Here is a 16123-nt window from a genome sequence, read left to right on the forward strand (position 1 = left end):
GCTATACAGACACCGAGGCAAAGGAGAGAATAGAGGGAGAGAATAAAATAGTTGTTTTGCAGGGAGAAGAGAGAGGGTGAAGATCAAGTCAGGGATTCAGCTAGTTTCTCCTCTTGACCTCTGCTACTCCCTGTTTCTCTGTTGTCTGTCACTTGTTCTTGCCTGTTTTTCCAGGTCTGTTCCAGTCCGGGTTTTACCCCTAGCCCATTTCTCTAGCTTTGCTGCTCCAGCCCTCGAACCCGCTTCGCACCTGTCCTGCATCGCTCATTAGTGTTGTGCTTTTGTACATTACCTGCCTTGCACTCTGCCAGTTCGTTTATGTAGTTTTTCTGTCCTCAGTAAAGCTTCTTGCTACCTGCACCCCCCGTGTCTGTGATCTGCTTTTGAGGCTTCTGAGCAGAAGAGAGAAGACCTGACAGAAGAGAATGGGTGAAAAAGAGGAAGATTTGAGAGAGAGAGAGAGAGAGAGACAGAAGAGAGAGAGGGATGGAGAAAGAGGAGAGAGAGGGGAGGAGAGAGAGACAGGAGGGAGAGAGAGATGGAAAGATAGAGAGGAGAGAGAGACAGACAGAAAAGCGAGAGGTAGATTGTCTCACTTTGTCGGAGTCATTGTGTTTTTTGTAATGAGTCAATCATGAGCCACGTCTGAGCCTCAGTCACTGAGCGGAACAGCATGACATGTTACACAACTGCTGCTGTCAGACTGACACTCACCACCCACTTAATGAATACACACCACAAGAGCACACACACAGTCCAGTGTCCTTGAGAAATTCAAATAAGACTAATTTCACAACCCGCCTTAAACCGAGGCCAGATGCGACACAAAAAGTGGTAGACATACACTTCCTGTCCTAAGGGTAATTCTGCTTGTGAAATATGAAAGACTGCAGAGTAAGGATCTTTGAACCATCTCAACAGCAACTTCATACTATGGTGGTCATATCTGTTCTGAGCTGCAAGTTTTGAGCTTATGCAAGTAGCAAGGCTACCCCCCCCAAAAAAAAAATCCACAAATAAAATTAACGTTACAGTTACATATCATAACTGTAGAAACTGGCGACAACTCTAACAGTACCAGAGGATAATAGTAATTTGTTACATCTACACACACACTCGACAAACTCAGATACTTCCTGAACGCGCCAAATGGTTGCTTCCACCTATATCGCTCCAGATGCCCTCATCCTCCTGTCACCGCTTCTCTATCTGACACTGACCACCCTCAGCACACACCACCTTCTTTCATAATTGTTAAAATATAATCTATCTTAACCAGACCATTAATATTGATGTTGATTACTTTTGTTTAAAAGAAATTGCAGGTCCAGTACAAATGCTTTAAACTCTGTGTTGTGAGATAATGTTTTCAGTCCAAATTCAGCATGATCTAATATCAAGGTGAAGCTCCATAAAAGAGCGTGAGGTTTTATGACGATTTTGGCGGCATCTTGCTGTGAAACAGACCACCCTCTCCGCCCCTGCCAAACAGAATGGGTTTTGTGAGGAAAGAGCGTGTTTTGTTTTTAAAGCCTTTAGTTTTTTGCTTCATACATGTCTCAATGTTATCTCCCCTAAGTAGAAGTTGTTTAAGATAAGGTCTAAGACTCAGTTAACCCCAGGGGGGGATTTGAATGTTACAGCAGAAGATAGACAGGTAGAGAAAAGAAAATAATTAATATTTTATGCTCCAGCATGTGTCTGTGTTGGTCAACATCTACTCTGGAGCCGTCAGACTTCCAATAGAGAACACCCAGAAACACAAGCACACATTCCTGCCTACACTAATGAGTCTAATATGGAACCACTCAATTAACCCCTCTCATGTGTCTGTGTGTGTTTCAGTCACCTACCTCTTTGTGCAGCCATGAGAACGTTGTCTCCCGGCAGCTCAGATAATATCCCTCGATCTTCTCTCTCCCCCCCTTTCTCTCTCTCTCTCTCTCTCTCTCTCTCTCTCTCTCTCTCTCTCTCTCTCTCTCTCTCTCTCTCTCTCTCTCACAATCACTCACTCACACTTGTTCTAGAAAAGCACTCTGCACCGTGTAATGTTTCTCCGCACCTCGGTTCATGTTCCCTCCCTTTATTATTTCAGAGAGCAAAGCCTCTGACTTCCCGCCCCTTCCCCTTAGACACATTTCTGTTTGTTTTCTCTCTCTCTCTCTCTCTCTCTCTCTCTCTCTCTCTCTCTCTCTCTCTCTCTCTCTCTCTCTCTCTCTCTCTCTCTCTCTCTCTCTCTCTCTCTCTCTCTCTCTCTCTCTCTCTCTCTCTCTCGCTTTTCAGTGCCCTTGCGCTTCTGGCTCTCTCTGTCTGTCCCTGCTTCTGCAAACTGGGTCAAACATGAAAGCATCTTCAGATCAGTGCTGGAGGTGGAGTGGTGGTGGTTGGGAGGGGGAGAGCAGGCTTGACACGCAAATAGTCTTGTTTTACTGTCTCGCAAGTCCAAGACCCTCTTAACTATCTTGCCTTTCATCAAAGGCAGGGAACCCACCCCAACACACGCACACACCAAAAGTAACACAGAAACCTCAGAAGGGTCCATGTTCCAGACTGTCTGATTCAGGAACGTCCTCATCCTGTGGATGCAGGAAGTGTTCACAGGCCTGAGGGAGGTGAGGGTGAAGGCTGGAGTCACACTGAATTGTAGAAGTATTTCAGTGTGTCCCAAGGACGCCAACAACTGGCAGACAAAGACCGCTTTGTTTACGACTTCACAAAGGCCCTAACTCAAGTGTTCACTGACCAGCACGATCAGACAGAGACGACCACTCCTGTCTCCGACCGCTCTGGTCACACTGGTGCTGGCTGCAGTTCAACTGTAGATACTGCAGAGAGGTAAACTTGCTGACTGAGTCTTATGCAAAAACACTTATCACACAAAACCGTATCACATTTACACACACCAGATAGACACTAGATAGACATGTAGCTGCTACATTTGGAATGGGTTGACAGGAGTCACGTCAATGACATGTCAGTCATGGGCTATAGGCTACCAGTTAATTTGAGACAGAACGTGTGTGTGTGTGTATGTATGTATGTGCTTGTGTGTGTTCCTTTATCCTTTTTTGTTGTTTTGATTCCTCATTCCAATTCCTTTTTTGGATCTAAAAATACAGACAGTCCTAGAGAGTGAAGAAACAAACTGAGAGAAAGAGGGAAGCGATGTAAAAATGAAGCTTTCTCTCTGAAAACACTGGCAGGTCCAGCTGAAACGGTTTAATCTCAAACAGGCTGACTTCCTACTAAATGTGCTCCTCTGCTTGTGAAGGCCAAGGGTCACGTGTCTATGAGTGCTCCTCACCCAGTGTCCAGCAGGGAGACATTGCTGCCGAGGTTGTACCTTAAAGCAATCGCTGGACTCTCCTACTGGATTCCACTGTCAAGGAAGCTTCAGATCAATCCAAAGTGATGGAGGCAAGATCATCCACTTCCCTGGTCATGGCGAGGATTTTTAATGCGAGTGTTTTCAGCACTTACGCTCCTGCTCAACCTCAGCGAGGAGATGAGTGATCCAGTTATGGTCCAGGACTGGTGGGTCCAGATAACGCAAAGTGGATTCTCTCATGTATGCATTTCCTCCAGATTAAGAGTTGATGGAAAACATCTGCTGAGAGAGAACGAGAGAACAAGAGGGAGAGTCGTATATACAGAGACAGAGAGAGACAGCAAAAAGATTTAAGAAGGAACTGAGAGTGCGAGACAGGGAGATTGAATTCCAAGTGGAATGTGCTAAATATAACAGAGGATGAGTGTTGATGTGAAGTCTGTCAATGGCTGTTGCCTCATGTGCCTTGTTAGATGTTTGCACACAGACAATTACATCTACACATTCAAATCTATACATCTATTTATCTTCCGTCCTGTGCCTCTATTTATGGGCTGAGACTAAAAGGTCACTCTGTCCATGGGGTGACAGATGTGTGGAAGGAGGGATCGGGGTGAATGGGTGTGCAAGGAAGGAGCAGACGTGGGGTCAAGAAGGAAAGGGAGTGATTTAGGGTGAAAATAAAGGCGAAGGTTAGCCTCTATGTATAATTCATGGGGACGTGTCATGTTGACCTCTGTCAGGGCCAAATCAGGCCCCCTGAGCACCGTTACCATGGTGACCCGCCTAAGAGGAAGTGGAAATTATTAACAAAGGGCCTTTCATGTCAGTATGGTTCGTCTGACTGAGGAGAAACGTGACAGACTGAAAAGTTTGAATGTTTTTGCTTTGATTTTGATTTTTGATTTTTTTTGTGGTACGTCTCATTTGTCTGCTATTTCTTTAGGTAAACTGCCATCTAGTGGTTGAGAAGTGCAAAACTTTCTGCTTGGTGTGTCACTGAGCTGTAATCCCTTTTCGGTCTTCTGGGGAAGGAATTTGAGCTCAGACTTGACCTCCACGGAAGAACATCCAGTATAACAGCACTGAGAAAACACTGTTCTAAATAACAACATTAGACAAAGCAATGATGAGAAAAACATACTCTTCAATTAATTTAATATTGCAACCAGCATTTAAAAGACACTAAAGATCCAAAAAAGACAGACAACCAACAGATGCAGAAGGCAGAGAGCTAAGACGTAGACATGCCTCCATCTTAGATCCAGAGAGGGGACTGTGAGGGATAATATGCAAGGTGAGGGCACGCTCATATGTAGGTGCTCTGGAATGTAGAACGATTTGAAATGAAAGGACGTTCTTGAAAACAAAACGGTTCTACATAGAACATTAAGATTTCAGACATGATCTTTTCCATAACCATAGGAACCGTACATGCTTCTACTGTATATGGATTTTTTTTCTGAGGTTTCCTCAATTTTTTCGTATCTTTCTACGCGAGGCCTTTCTTTATAGGGTGCGAGTGTCGGCTGACTGGTCATCAGTCCTCCGTCTTGCATCTTACACCTCATATGCAGGTTAGATAGAAACAGCCCCGCAATCAGACAGTCCAATCCTCCACAGTGAATTTCTCCTGGTTAGTTCATAGTTCTTGTATTTACATACACATTTACATGTAACAACCAAGACACACTTCAGACAGAAATTATAATGTAATACAATGTTACATATTTCAAAGCTGCTTAAGGACCTTTTTTAAGGAGTTATGGAACTACTAGCAAACACTGCCTGGTAGTAATCTAACTGTGGCACTGAGGGAGAAATATGCATTTCCCTTCATGATAAGAGACGAGGAGCAGTATTTGAAACGCTGGTTTCAAATTGTAATATGTCCACACCTGTATTTACTATATTACTTTTACATACAACATAACATACTTGGACAGTGACACAATCATTTTGATATTTTCTACTATCTCCTACCAGGACGTGCAGATGGATCCAAACAAATGAGAAAATCCAGTCAACTTTAGTTTATATTTTTACATAACCAAGTGGTGTCTGTTTTCTATTCGTTTTTGGAGGCTGTTGGATGTGACAGCATGAAAAACATAGCTCTGATGATGCAAAATCAAGTAACAAGCTCATAAAAAGATGCATCAGGGAAAAATACAGGAAAGGTCCAAATCATCAGTTAGGCTCATCATTAAGATAACAGCAATGGTGAGCTCAACTATGGAAAACAACCCAGTAGACCAATATGACTCTAGTGGATTCTCTCCAGGATTTAGATATACAGAGCTGTGTAGAAGTTTACCATACACAGAAGACTAAGCATCTACACTGTCTGAAGTGAACCTCCAGTAATCCTGAACAACATAAAGGCCAGGCTACAGTTTGAATGAAGTAGCTTGAGAGCCTGGAGGGTTCAGGAACAAAGAGTACTGGACAGAAGACACAAAGATGGATGAATGACAGTGAGGAAGGAAAACAGGAAATGCCCACAGTCCAAAGTATACCACCCCCTCTGAGGAACATGGTGGAGATGGCGTTGGGACTTTACTTAACCCTGAACACACTGCCAGTGCAACTATGTTTTCATGGCCCAAGGTCCTTAGCTGGACACGGAATTTACCTGACCAGATCCCATCAAGCATTTTACATACTCAACAGGGAAAATGCAAAAGAGGCTGTAACTAAAGGCAGCTGCAGTAGTCCTGACAGAGCAATTCTAGGTGGTTGCTAGGGTCGCACACCTCAATCATCCCTGTAGACCTCAGATAGTCACTGCAGACCTCAGACAGTTACTGCAGACCTCAGATAGTTACTATAGACCTCAGTCATCATTGCAGACCTCAGACAGTTACTGTAGACCTCAGTCACTGCAGACCTCAGACAGTTACTGTAGACCTCAGGCAGCCCTGCAGACCTCAGACAGTTACTGCAGACCTCAGTCACTGCAGATCTCAGTCATCACAGACCTCAGATAGTTACTGTAGACCCCAGACCTCAGTCACTGCAGACCTCAGTTACTGTAGAATCCAGACCTCAGTCACTGCAGACCTCAGTTACTGTAGACCCCAGACCTCAGTCACTGCAGACCTCAGACCTCCGTCACTGCAGACCTCAGTTACTGAAGACCCCAGACCTCAGTCACTGCAGACCTCAGTTACTGCAGACTTAACCCTTGTGCTGCCTTCGGGTCACATGACCCAAAGGTTCATAACGAACCATCGTTGTGTTCACCCAATTTTACCCAATACAAAAACAAATAAAAATAATTTGATTTTAACCTTTGCAATGTGGGGTGTCTGAGACAGCCCAACGGTTAAAAGAAAATGCTTCACTTTGTTTTTGTATGCGGTAAAGTTGTTGCAATTCGACAGTGGGTCACAATGACTGATGGGTCAGAATGACCCGAAGATAACACAAGGGTTAAGACTCGTCACTGCATGCAACACATTCTTAAACTGTCCAAGAACCTTTGGTGCCCTAAAATGGGGAGACTATTACAAAAGTGCTATCATTTCTAAACAATTATTTTAATACGTATGAAAATACCATAGAAATTAAAGCAGACAGTCTGCACTTAACTCCTCTTCAACCAAAATAACCGAAAATGTGTCACTGTCCAAGGACTTTTGGTGCTAATTGTATTTAAATGCACCGACTTTGGCAAATACCTCATTTTAACCTTTAAATATGACCCAAAAGGTCAAGTTAATGTTTTCCACTTACTGTATAAACACTACTGTGCAGCAATACTACATCCTGTCAATAGACACCTTCTAAGGATTTTACGCTTGTATTTTAGGACTACTGTGAAATATAAAATACTGTACTTACAAATACTTTCCAGCAAAATTCCGTGGCAATATGCTTGGCAAATATGTGCTTCGGAGTATGTGCAGTCGTATTAGCAAAATATTTGCCATTGTCGACAGACAAAAGGCAAACTGAAGTGTTTTTTTGTAGTATTACTTGAATAATACTTTTTTATTTTATTATACATGTGCATTTTCATATCACCTTGCAAGACTGAAAAATATGATTTATGTTTCAGTCTTCCGAAACAGTGGTCAGAATTCTGTGATATGCCTTGAAGCGTCCTATTGAATGTGGACAAGGGGTTTGAATTAATATCCTTGCTTTGCATATCAGCATGTTCTTCGTGATGTGTTGGAAATGCTGACTTACATAAGAGCTTCATGTTTGAAATGAGTATCTACGTTATAGACATAAAAGATGAAAGACTAGATAGACCCTCTGATCACAGATAGAAGTTATCAATCATTGTAAGAACACACTTTGACATAAATAAAATATCTTAACATTCGCATCTTGTTCTCCAATTGCAGGACTAGAAATCCAGCAAAAATACATAAATACCTTTACAAAAAAAAAAGATATTAGGGTGAATCAAAAAAGAACACTTTGAATAAACAAGTATGGTATTATACAACAAAATGAGACCAAGGTTGAAATTCCAGTTGAAATTCTATGACAAAATAAGAAATATAAATGCAGTGAAATATATATTATTCATCTGAGTTTTTAATTTAAAATATTTATCCACGGACAGACACTATATTACAGCGAGGGATGGATGAAGCATTAGTTACAGACAGAAAAAGTGCATAGCAAAATAGAAGATAATTTCACCCCGTTAAGTAAAACACAAATTCTAACCAACTGGTATTATAAAAAACAACATCAAACAAACATATTTAAGGCATAAAGGTCATTTAAAATTGGCATAGTCTGAGAAAATGTCAACAAAGTCTTGTACCACCCGGTAGCAGAAGTCATACTGTTCCTGTGAAAAGAAAAGTCAAAAAAGTAAAAATACAATCATTGGACTGAGATAACTTGTTTGTGGTATCTGTGCATATGACATATATGAGCTAGGATGTTGTGGTTCCAATATCTTGTATGACTGTTGGCATTAACCAACATAATCCTGTTAGAACTGTGCGGTTATAATCCTTGGTAATCTGCTGCATTTACTTATAGATACATAAATGTACACGTGGGGCCATTGAAATGTACAGCATGCAGTGCATCTACTTGCGTTGCTATGCTTTTTAGATCATCCAAATAATTAGCCAAGAGACCCATACGTACCACTGTTTGGACCATATGGGGCCTCTGCATTCGTAAACTCTTCACAGTCTGAAACACATCCAGCAGCCCCTCAGCCTTGACCCGCTCCAGGATGTTGCTAAGAGCAATGAACGTACCTGTTCTCCCAGCACCAGCACTGCAGACACAGACACAGGCAAAGTGACTCTGCTGCTTTAAGATGACTGCAGTAAGAGTGGTATATGTGTTTGAACTTTGTGGTTATCGAATTTTCATACCACATCAACTGAAACCATGTCACTGTAGGCCTTTGTTTTGTACAGAGGTCAACTCTTCTCATACTATCATAAGTATAGCAGACCGACCATTCCAAGTGCCACCAATGACAGTTTGTGCAGCTTGAGCCACAGGTGTATCCAGTGTGTTAGGAGTTTCCGGAATCTACCGCTACTTGCTGCCGTGTTTACCTGCAGTGAACCACAATAGGATGATTTCCTGACTGCTGCTGCTGCCTCTGCACTGAGGCGATGATGTCAATCATGCCCTTGCCCTCTGCAGGGATGCCAATCTCAGGCCAGCCATGGAAGTGGAAGTGCCTGACCAGCCTTGTTTGCTTCTCCTGGGAAATCACATCAGCAATTCACAGTTACAAAATTAATTTGTATTTATTAAGTATGTTTAATTCAGTATTTTTTTTATACTTTGTTAAAACCTAGGCTACCGTAAATGAAATTTTCCCCCACCCCCCTCCCCTGGGATTACTAAAGTATCTCTACTCTACTCTCTCTCCAAATATTATTACATTTTACCATTCTACCAGTCACATTTAACATTCTTTATCTACCGATATTAGTATCTTATTTGCTTACCGGGCCAAAAGTGAGGACCAAGTCTCGTAGACTAAAGGTGTCACACAAAGTGTCCCCCTTCATCTCTATGCTGTAGTCCCCATAGGTGACAGAATCCTCTGTTGGCCAGTACTGCAAACACTTTTCCTGCCAAGACAAGACATTGAACAATGCAGTGTTCTGTGATGGTAACTGTATTAGACACGCCACAAACCTACAGTAGAGCACCATGCACTTGCAGGAAGAATATATGTTAGGCCTGGTGGAAGTGTAGTCTGGCCTGGGGACTGGAGGAGCTGCCCACCTGCTCTCTCTCCTGGAGCTCTGTCAGCATGACGATGGAGTGACACTTCCACTCCCACACCATCCTCCAGAAGTCCTCCACCGTGTGGGACAGAGGGCCCTGGGTGGCTATGAAGTAGTCCTTCTGCCTGTAGCCCTGACCCAGCCCAAACACACAGCGCCACCCATTAGCTCTGGTCACAATGAAATAATGCTACACTAATCTGACAACACAGATACACGTAGAGTATGTAATCAAATTGAGAGATCGGAGATGCTTACGTCGATGAAAGATGCATTGACGTAATCTGTGAACTCCTGCCCTCTTCTCATGGAGAGAATCACTCTGTTAAAGTCATCTGAGGAAAAAGGTTTTTAAAAAGAAGTGTGGTGTATCTATCGCATTTTCAGTGGAAAGGATTTGAAGAAAGTTCTGCAGATTTCTTGGGGGGAAAAAATCTGATAAGCTATTCTGCTATTGCTGGTAATTTATAAATACATCTTGTTATCCCATTTAGACACTAGGGGGTGAATCCACATCTATTTCCTGACAATTGCCTGACAGGCAAGAGTTATGATGACTCGCCATAATGTTCAAAACTAAGATTGGCCTCACACACAAATGGCTTTCCATGCCTACATCAGCACTCACGCTATTGCATGTTTCCTTCCAAAGGTAGATCAAAGTGAAGGGATTTGATAAAAGTCTCTTATTTTAGTTTTTTATTGTGAACACAATCTAATCAGGCACTCCTTATCCTCCACGAGTCAAAAACATAAAAAGAGGAAACACTGTGACTACACAAGTTCAGCTAGAGAACGTCCAGGTTCCTTACATGGAATGATCTGGAGGACTCGGTTCTTCTTCATGTTAGCAGGCAGGTTCCCCATCCTCATGTTCTCCTTCATGATTCGCATGTTGGTAAGTTTCTGGGGAACACAAGATGTCAGTGGTATGAAGCAGTGGGCAAGCTGTCAATGTACCAACCGCCCCCTTCTCCTCCCCATGCCGCCCCCCCCCACCCCCTCTCCCCGTATCACTGCTCATTTTATGGTGGGTGTACAAACAATCCTTGTGGATACAATGTGGCACAATACCGATTCTTGTGGTCTCCTGTCTCGTGTCAGAATGTGTGAGGTAGGCTCACCTTGAACTCCTCCTCCAGGCCCACTCTGTCGAGGGGAGCCGAGGTGTTGTGGAGTTTGTGCAGGTGTCCTTCCAGAGAAGACACGTCCAGCTCAGTGTCCCCGTAGAGGTAGTATTCCAGCAGGGCCTGGTAGATGAAGGAGTGCTGCATCTGGGGACAACCACAAGGGGACGTGAGACTTTCAGGAGACTGATGTCCCCACGGAAACACAGTCTAAGCAGGAAAGATGGCGTGGTCTAAAAGCATGACGTCTCACAGGAGGAAGCCACGTCTCATGACAGGTTCTTCCTTCCTACTCACGTCTGTCTGGACCAGCTGAGAACGCTGGTCTCGTATCTTGGAGACAAAACCAAAGACGTCGACCTTCTGCTCCAGGTGCATCATGTCAATCATGCCGTCGATGACGATGAAGGTGCCTGTTCGGCCCACGCCAGCGCTGTGGAGGAATGTGTTTCAAAGGTATTGTAATGTTCTAGCTTACTATGATTCTTCCCCTATCCCACCCTCCCACTACCAGTTCATACCAGCCCCTCACACTGTACCTGCAGTGGACCACAATGGGTCCAGCGAAGGACGGGTTGACCAGCTTGACCTTCTTGAGGAACTTGAGCATGCCGATGGGAGAGAAGGGAACCCCGAAGTCTGGCCAGCTGGTGAAGTGCAGCTGGGTGACCAGGCGTGGGGTCTTGGACGTGTCGCTGGCCTGCTGCTAGTGGGAGGGGGATAAGTCAGAGAGAGAGGGGAGAGAGAGAGAGTGGAGAGACAAAGTGGTGAGAGAAAGATCAATAGCACCAGCATCTTTAATGCTACTCCGAAAATAAACCCTGGTTAGGCCTTCTCTGGTTAGGCCCTCCCATTAAAGACCATGGCAGTCATTCCCCACCTCACAATGATGGTTTACAAAACAGCTGACAAAATAAGAAGGTTATAGCTCTGTAAATCCTGGTTCTCAGAGTACTTTAGTAATTCCCTCATTTGAAAACAGAAAACCTTGACTAACACCCTCCCCCCCCGGCATCCAAATGATATCCTTTCCATCGCAAAGCACAGTACTTCTGTCCTTATTTCCTGCCCCCCCTCGTTCAGAATCAGAATGAGAAAAGGTTTCAATCGCCATGAAAGTTTGCACAAACAAGGAATTTACTTATTACTGGCAGGAAAGTGTATGCAATCAACATATAGGAATCTTAACTTAAATATATGGTCTACCTATACTAAAGGTACAAAGTCTCACTAATCCTAAGACTAAAATAAAGAATATGAAATATAAAATAGCCATAATATACAATATAAAAATACAAATAGTGCACTATTCAACCCCCATTCGAGGCTCCCCTCGGGGGGTCGTACCCCACAGTTTGAGAATCCCTGCCTGAGGTCATGTGCCCCAGCAGAGCCAATCCAAAAGCACCTTCCCTCCTCATCACTTGAGACATCTGATGAAGAAACTCACGTATTGAACACAGAACTTGCGTATGGTGTAGTCCACCAGGACTGTGAAGTCTTCCACAGCCACGCGGATGTTGCCATAGGTCCAGCAGCCCTGGTCGGGCCAGTACTGGTAACACTTGTCCTTCAGGGAGAGAGGAACATGGTGAACACATGTAGCACACACACACACAAGTGCAACCTGCTCACACAACACACACAGGCTCAACCATCCCTAGCACACACCAACACACAATAACTGAATGCAAGCGTGACAACGCACATGCACACATGCACAAACTTAACCATTACATGAACTGAACTATGTCCTGTGCATTTACAGTAATTATGGCACTGATGTATCTCCACAGAGGACAGCACACCTTCCCAGTAGAATTCAAGTACACACATAGAGATCCACACTTCCTGTTCTAACCACACAAATGCATAATTGTGTATTAGGGTTAGAAAAATAACACCAAAACACTTCTGTAAGCTGTCTGGTAGTATTGCTGCACCTTAGCAGGTCCTGACAGTGGGGAAGTATGTGCACTAACATACTACGCTCACTACAGTGGTTTGTGCTCTAAAAGTTGGAATGCACTAACCACAACATGGCTGCTATGACACTGCATAAACAATGTTAGATTTCACAGCTAGGCAGGAATTTGTCAAGGGAAGTAAGTCACTGTAAAATAGCTGTCCTGTCTCTTCTCTCTCTGTTTCTTTCTGCACAGGGAAGCTTAGCTGTGAAGATACAAAACATCATCTTGCTGCTGACAGACCAGAGCATCACTCTTTTCATGCCAGCCAATAGAGGGCAGTACAACACCAGAGCAACACAAACCTCTTTCCTCTCTTTGAGGTTTGTCAGCATCACTATGGTGGCCACCTTCTGCTCCCATATCATCCGCCAGAAATCTGCAACTGTGTCCTGCTTCGGTCCTGAAACATGACAGGTTATTTAGAAATGGAGGTAAGTGGCGATGACATACATTTTGTGTTTGCAAAGTTTGCTGTTTCAGTTGGTGTGGTGTTGATTCTCAATGTTTCTCGATTATTGAGCAGAGTGATCAGATGCATTTCAAATAAAAGCTTAATTGTCCCAATATTTTCTTTACTTTATCACAAAAAAACACATTTCATTGTTTTGGGGCCCTGTACGGTGGCCGACATGTGCAAACGCGCTGCAAATTAAGAAAACACATGCAAATAGACAAAACACAAGCAAATTAAGAAAACATCTTCATGAATTTGACAACACATGCGCAGCATTCAGCAAATGCGCTGCAAATACACACAACACAACCAAATACATAAACGTGCTGCAAATACATAAACGCGTTGCAAAAACGAAAGCAGCAAACCAAAAACGCTGCAAATACATAAACGCGTTGCAAAAACGAAAGCACACAAACCAAAAACGCTGCAAATACATAAACGCGTTGCAAAAACGAAAGCACACAAACCAAAAACGCTGCAAATACATAAACGCGTTGCAAAAACGAAAGCACACAAACCAAAAACGCTGCAAATACATAAACGCGTTGCAAAAACGAAAGCACACAAACCAAAAACGCTGCAAATACATAAACGCGTTGCAAAAACGAAAGCACACAAACCAAAAACGCTGCATCCAGTTTCCGAAAATCAAGCTGTTACATTTAGCGCTCCCCCTAGAGGCCTGGACAATTTACGTTGTGAAAACTGGAAGCAGCGTTTTTGGTTTGCGTGCTTTCGTTTTTGCAACGCGTTTATGTATTTGGTTGTGTTGTGTGTATTTGCAGCGCGTTTGCTGAATGCTGCGCATGTGTTGTCAAATTCATGAAGATGTTTTCTTAATTTGCTTGTGTTTTGTCTATTTGCATGTGTTTTCTTAATTTGCAGCGCGTTTGCGCATGTCGGCCACCGTAGCCCTGGCATAAAATGACAAGTTAACAATTTCACTAAATCATCATCAGCACATGGGAAAGTGTGAACGAGATCTAGTCAGGTGAAATCACTCTATAATTCTGATTGGATTTTAAAAGCAGAGTAATTACTATAAAAGGGGGGGACTTGTTGTATTATATTGAATATGATTATTTTCCAGTTATTTATTATCCAGTATACCATAGAAACATGTTAAAAAAGATCTACAAATACTGAAGCGGCTAACTTTGCAAAACACAATTTGTCACTGCCAATACTTTTGGCCACGACTGTAGATTGCTGTCAAAACAGCTTTACAGTAGCCTCACCTTGTGCTGCGATGAATTTGTTCTTTTCCGTGTAGCCCTGAAAACAAGACAAAAAGAAGTGGAATTGTTAACATTGTTAATCTATTTATCGATCAATCAATCAATCTTTCTCTGTCTCTCTGTCTGTCTCTCTGTCTGTCTTTGTCTGTCTGTTTCTCTCTCTCTCTGTCTGTCTCTGTCTGTTTCTCTGTCTCTCTCGCTGTCTCTCTCTCTGTGTCTCTGTCCGTCTGTCTACTCACGTCAATAAAAGAAGCGTTCACATAGTCTGAACAGGGGTTTCCCTCCAGCTGAGTCAGCACCACTCTGGACTGGTCATCTGCTCATGAGACAGACACACTTTAGACAACAACATACAGGAACACGGGCAAACAGAACTGCTCAAGTCTTCAATGGCCGCCATGCATTTCGTTTTACAAAAACACATTAGAGTGGAACCTGAAGTGGTCACGGGTGAGTAAATTAAACTAGGAACTAGGAAGGAGAGAGAGAGAAACAGAAAGAGAAAGACAACTCTAAGTGATACATTTCGCACAGGAAGCCGGTGAGAGCTCAAATCTATCACTCTGGGGTGTGACTTCTGTCTCTCTCAATTGTTCTCTCCTCTGTACTGCTCTAGAAGCGCTCAGAGCAGAGCGCTACTCACATGGTAGAATGTTGGGGTATCTGTTCTTGTCTTTGTTCTCCTCCTTGTTGGCCTCGTCGCACGTTCCCTGGGTATAGCCGCTGGGCAGGCACTGAAACACAGCAACGCAACACAGTCACTTCTGTCACAGGTGTCACGACAGGTTTACATTTGCACACTTCCATGAAAACTGTCCAGACTGACTTACAGCCGCTGAGAGTGCATTCTATGGTTCTTTGTCCAGCTTGAGGACTTCCTCTACAGCCAACAATAAATAGTCCATTTAAAGGCAGCACTTCCTCAATGTGAGGAAATACTTAGAATTCATACTGGTATGCAATATAAAGTCTGTGAATCATTGGTTCTGATTACTGGCTAGGTTGACCCATAGCCCTGAATAGAATCGTTTTTTTTTATTTATCATACATGCATGATGCGTTTGTCAAACACACATTTTCCTGACCATTTCCAAACACATTCATGCAAGTGACACACACACACACAGCCCTAAACAATCACCTAGCAGCTAATAACTTTAAACAATCACATCACCACAGCTCTACAGCATTTTCTTTACAGTCACAAAAATACTAAATCCAAGAGTGCTGGAAGCTCTACAGAAGGTGGGGTTGTGGTGGTGGTCGGGGGACCACCTACGTTGAACTCCTCCCTGAAGAGCTTGCCATCATCAGCAGAGCGGAGCCGGAACTCTTCCTCCAGGCAGTCCACGGGGATGGGGAGGTAGGTCCTGGAGGCCGAAGGGGATCTGGGGAGCAGCACCACAGTCTGCTGTTCTGTAAGGGGGGAGGGGAGAGGAGAGGAGAGAAGAGGAGGGGGGTTTAACAGCTGACTATATCCACGGGCATTCTCACACAGGAGGATGCACTGATTGGGTTAAATGTACTTGACAATCGACCCATCGGAAACAACAAAATCGACTCAGATTGAGTACAAATTTACTTGCATGAATTATCCACCAGTATCCCATTGCAGTGCTCTGTACTACAAACGCTTAAGATGCTTGACACTGAACCATGACACTTGGAGAACTTTTTCCAGAGATGGTGATTTAAAAGGCTGTTAGAAGGCTAGACTCCACAGCAACAAGCCACATTCTACACCACAGGAAACATCACAGTACCGTA

General features: G+C 43.5%; 2 protein-coding genes across 5 annotated transcripts in view; both read right to left on the reverse strand.

Annotated features, from left to right (window-relative positions):
• entpd1 (ectonucleoside triphosphate diphosphohydrolase 1) overlaps positions 1-1982 on the reverse strand; it is a 17821-nt gene extending 15839 nt beyond the window's left edge. Inside the window, exon 1 of the mRNA XM_067244886.1 lies at positions 1854-1982. Within this exon, the coding sequence (XP_067100987.1) occupies positions 1854-1869 (16 nt within the window). The 5' untranslated portion in view covers positions 1870-1982. The remainder of the gene's footprint in view (positions 1-1853) is intronic.
• Positions 1983-6882: 4900 nt separating this feature from the next.
• Positions 6883-16123, reverse strand: part of ptprea (protein tyrosine phosphatase receptor type Ea) — a 57699-nt gene continuing 48458 nt past the window's right edge. For 3 of the 4 annotated variants that reach the window (XM_067244765.1, XM_067244764.1, XM_067244766.1), the window contains 16 exons: positions 15636-15772; positions 15000-15090; positions 14596-14672; positions 14357-14393; positions 12964-13061; positions 12142-12261; positions 11231-11397; positions 10989-11124; positions 10689-10838; positions 10377-10470; positions 9823-9899; positions 9563-9697; positions 9280-9405; positions 8878-9029; positions 8453-8588; positions 6883-8144 (listed from right to left, as the gene is read on the reverse strand). In XM_067244765.1, coding sequence (XP_067100866.1) covers positions 8070-8144; positions 8453-8588; positions 8878-9029; positions 9280-9405; positions 9563-9697; positions 9823-9899; positions 10377-10470; positions 10689-10838; positions 10989-11124; positions 11231-11397; positions 12142-12261; positions 12964-13061; positions 14357-14393; positions 14596-14672; positions 15000-15090; positions 15636-15772 — 1808 coding nt within the window. In that variant the 3' untranslated portion in view covers positions 6883-8069. The remainder of the gene's footprint in view (positions 8145-8452; positions 8589-8877; positions 9030-9279; positions 9406-9562; positions 9698-9822; positions 9900-10376; positions 10471-10688; positions 10839-10988; positions 11125-11230; positions 11398-12141; positions 12262-12963; positions 13062-14356; positions 14394-14595; positions 14673-14999; positions 15091-15635; positions 15773-16123) is intronic. The other variant, XM_067244767.1, reaches the window with a different exon arrangement.

The sequence above is a fragment of the Osmerus mordax genome, chromosome 10 (assembly GCF_038355195.1).
Source record: "Osmerus mordax isolate fOsmMor3 chromosome 10, fOsmMor3.pri, whole genome shotgun sequence".
NCBI lineage: Eukaryota > Metazoa > Chordata > Actinopteri > Osmeriformes > Osmeridae > Osmerus > Osmerus mordax.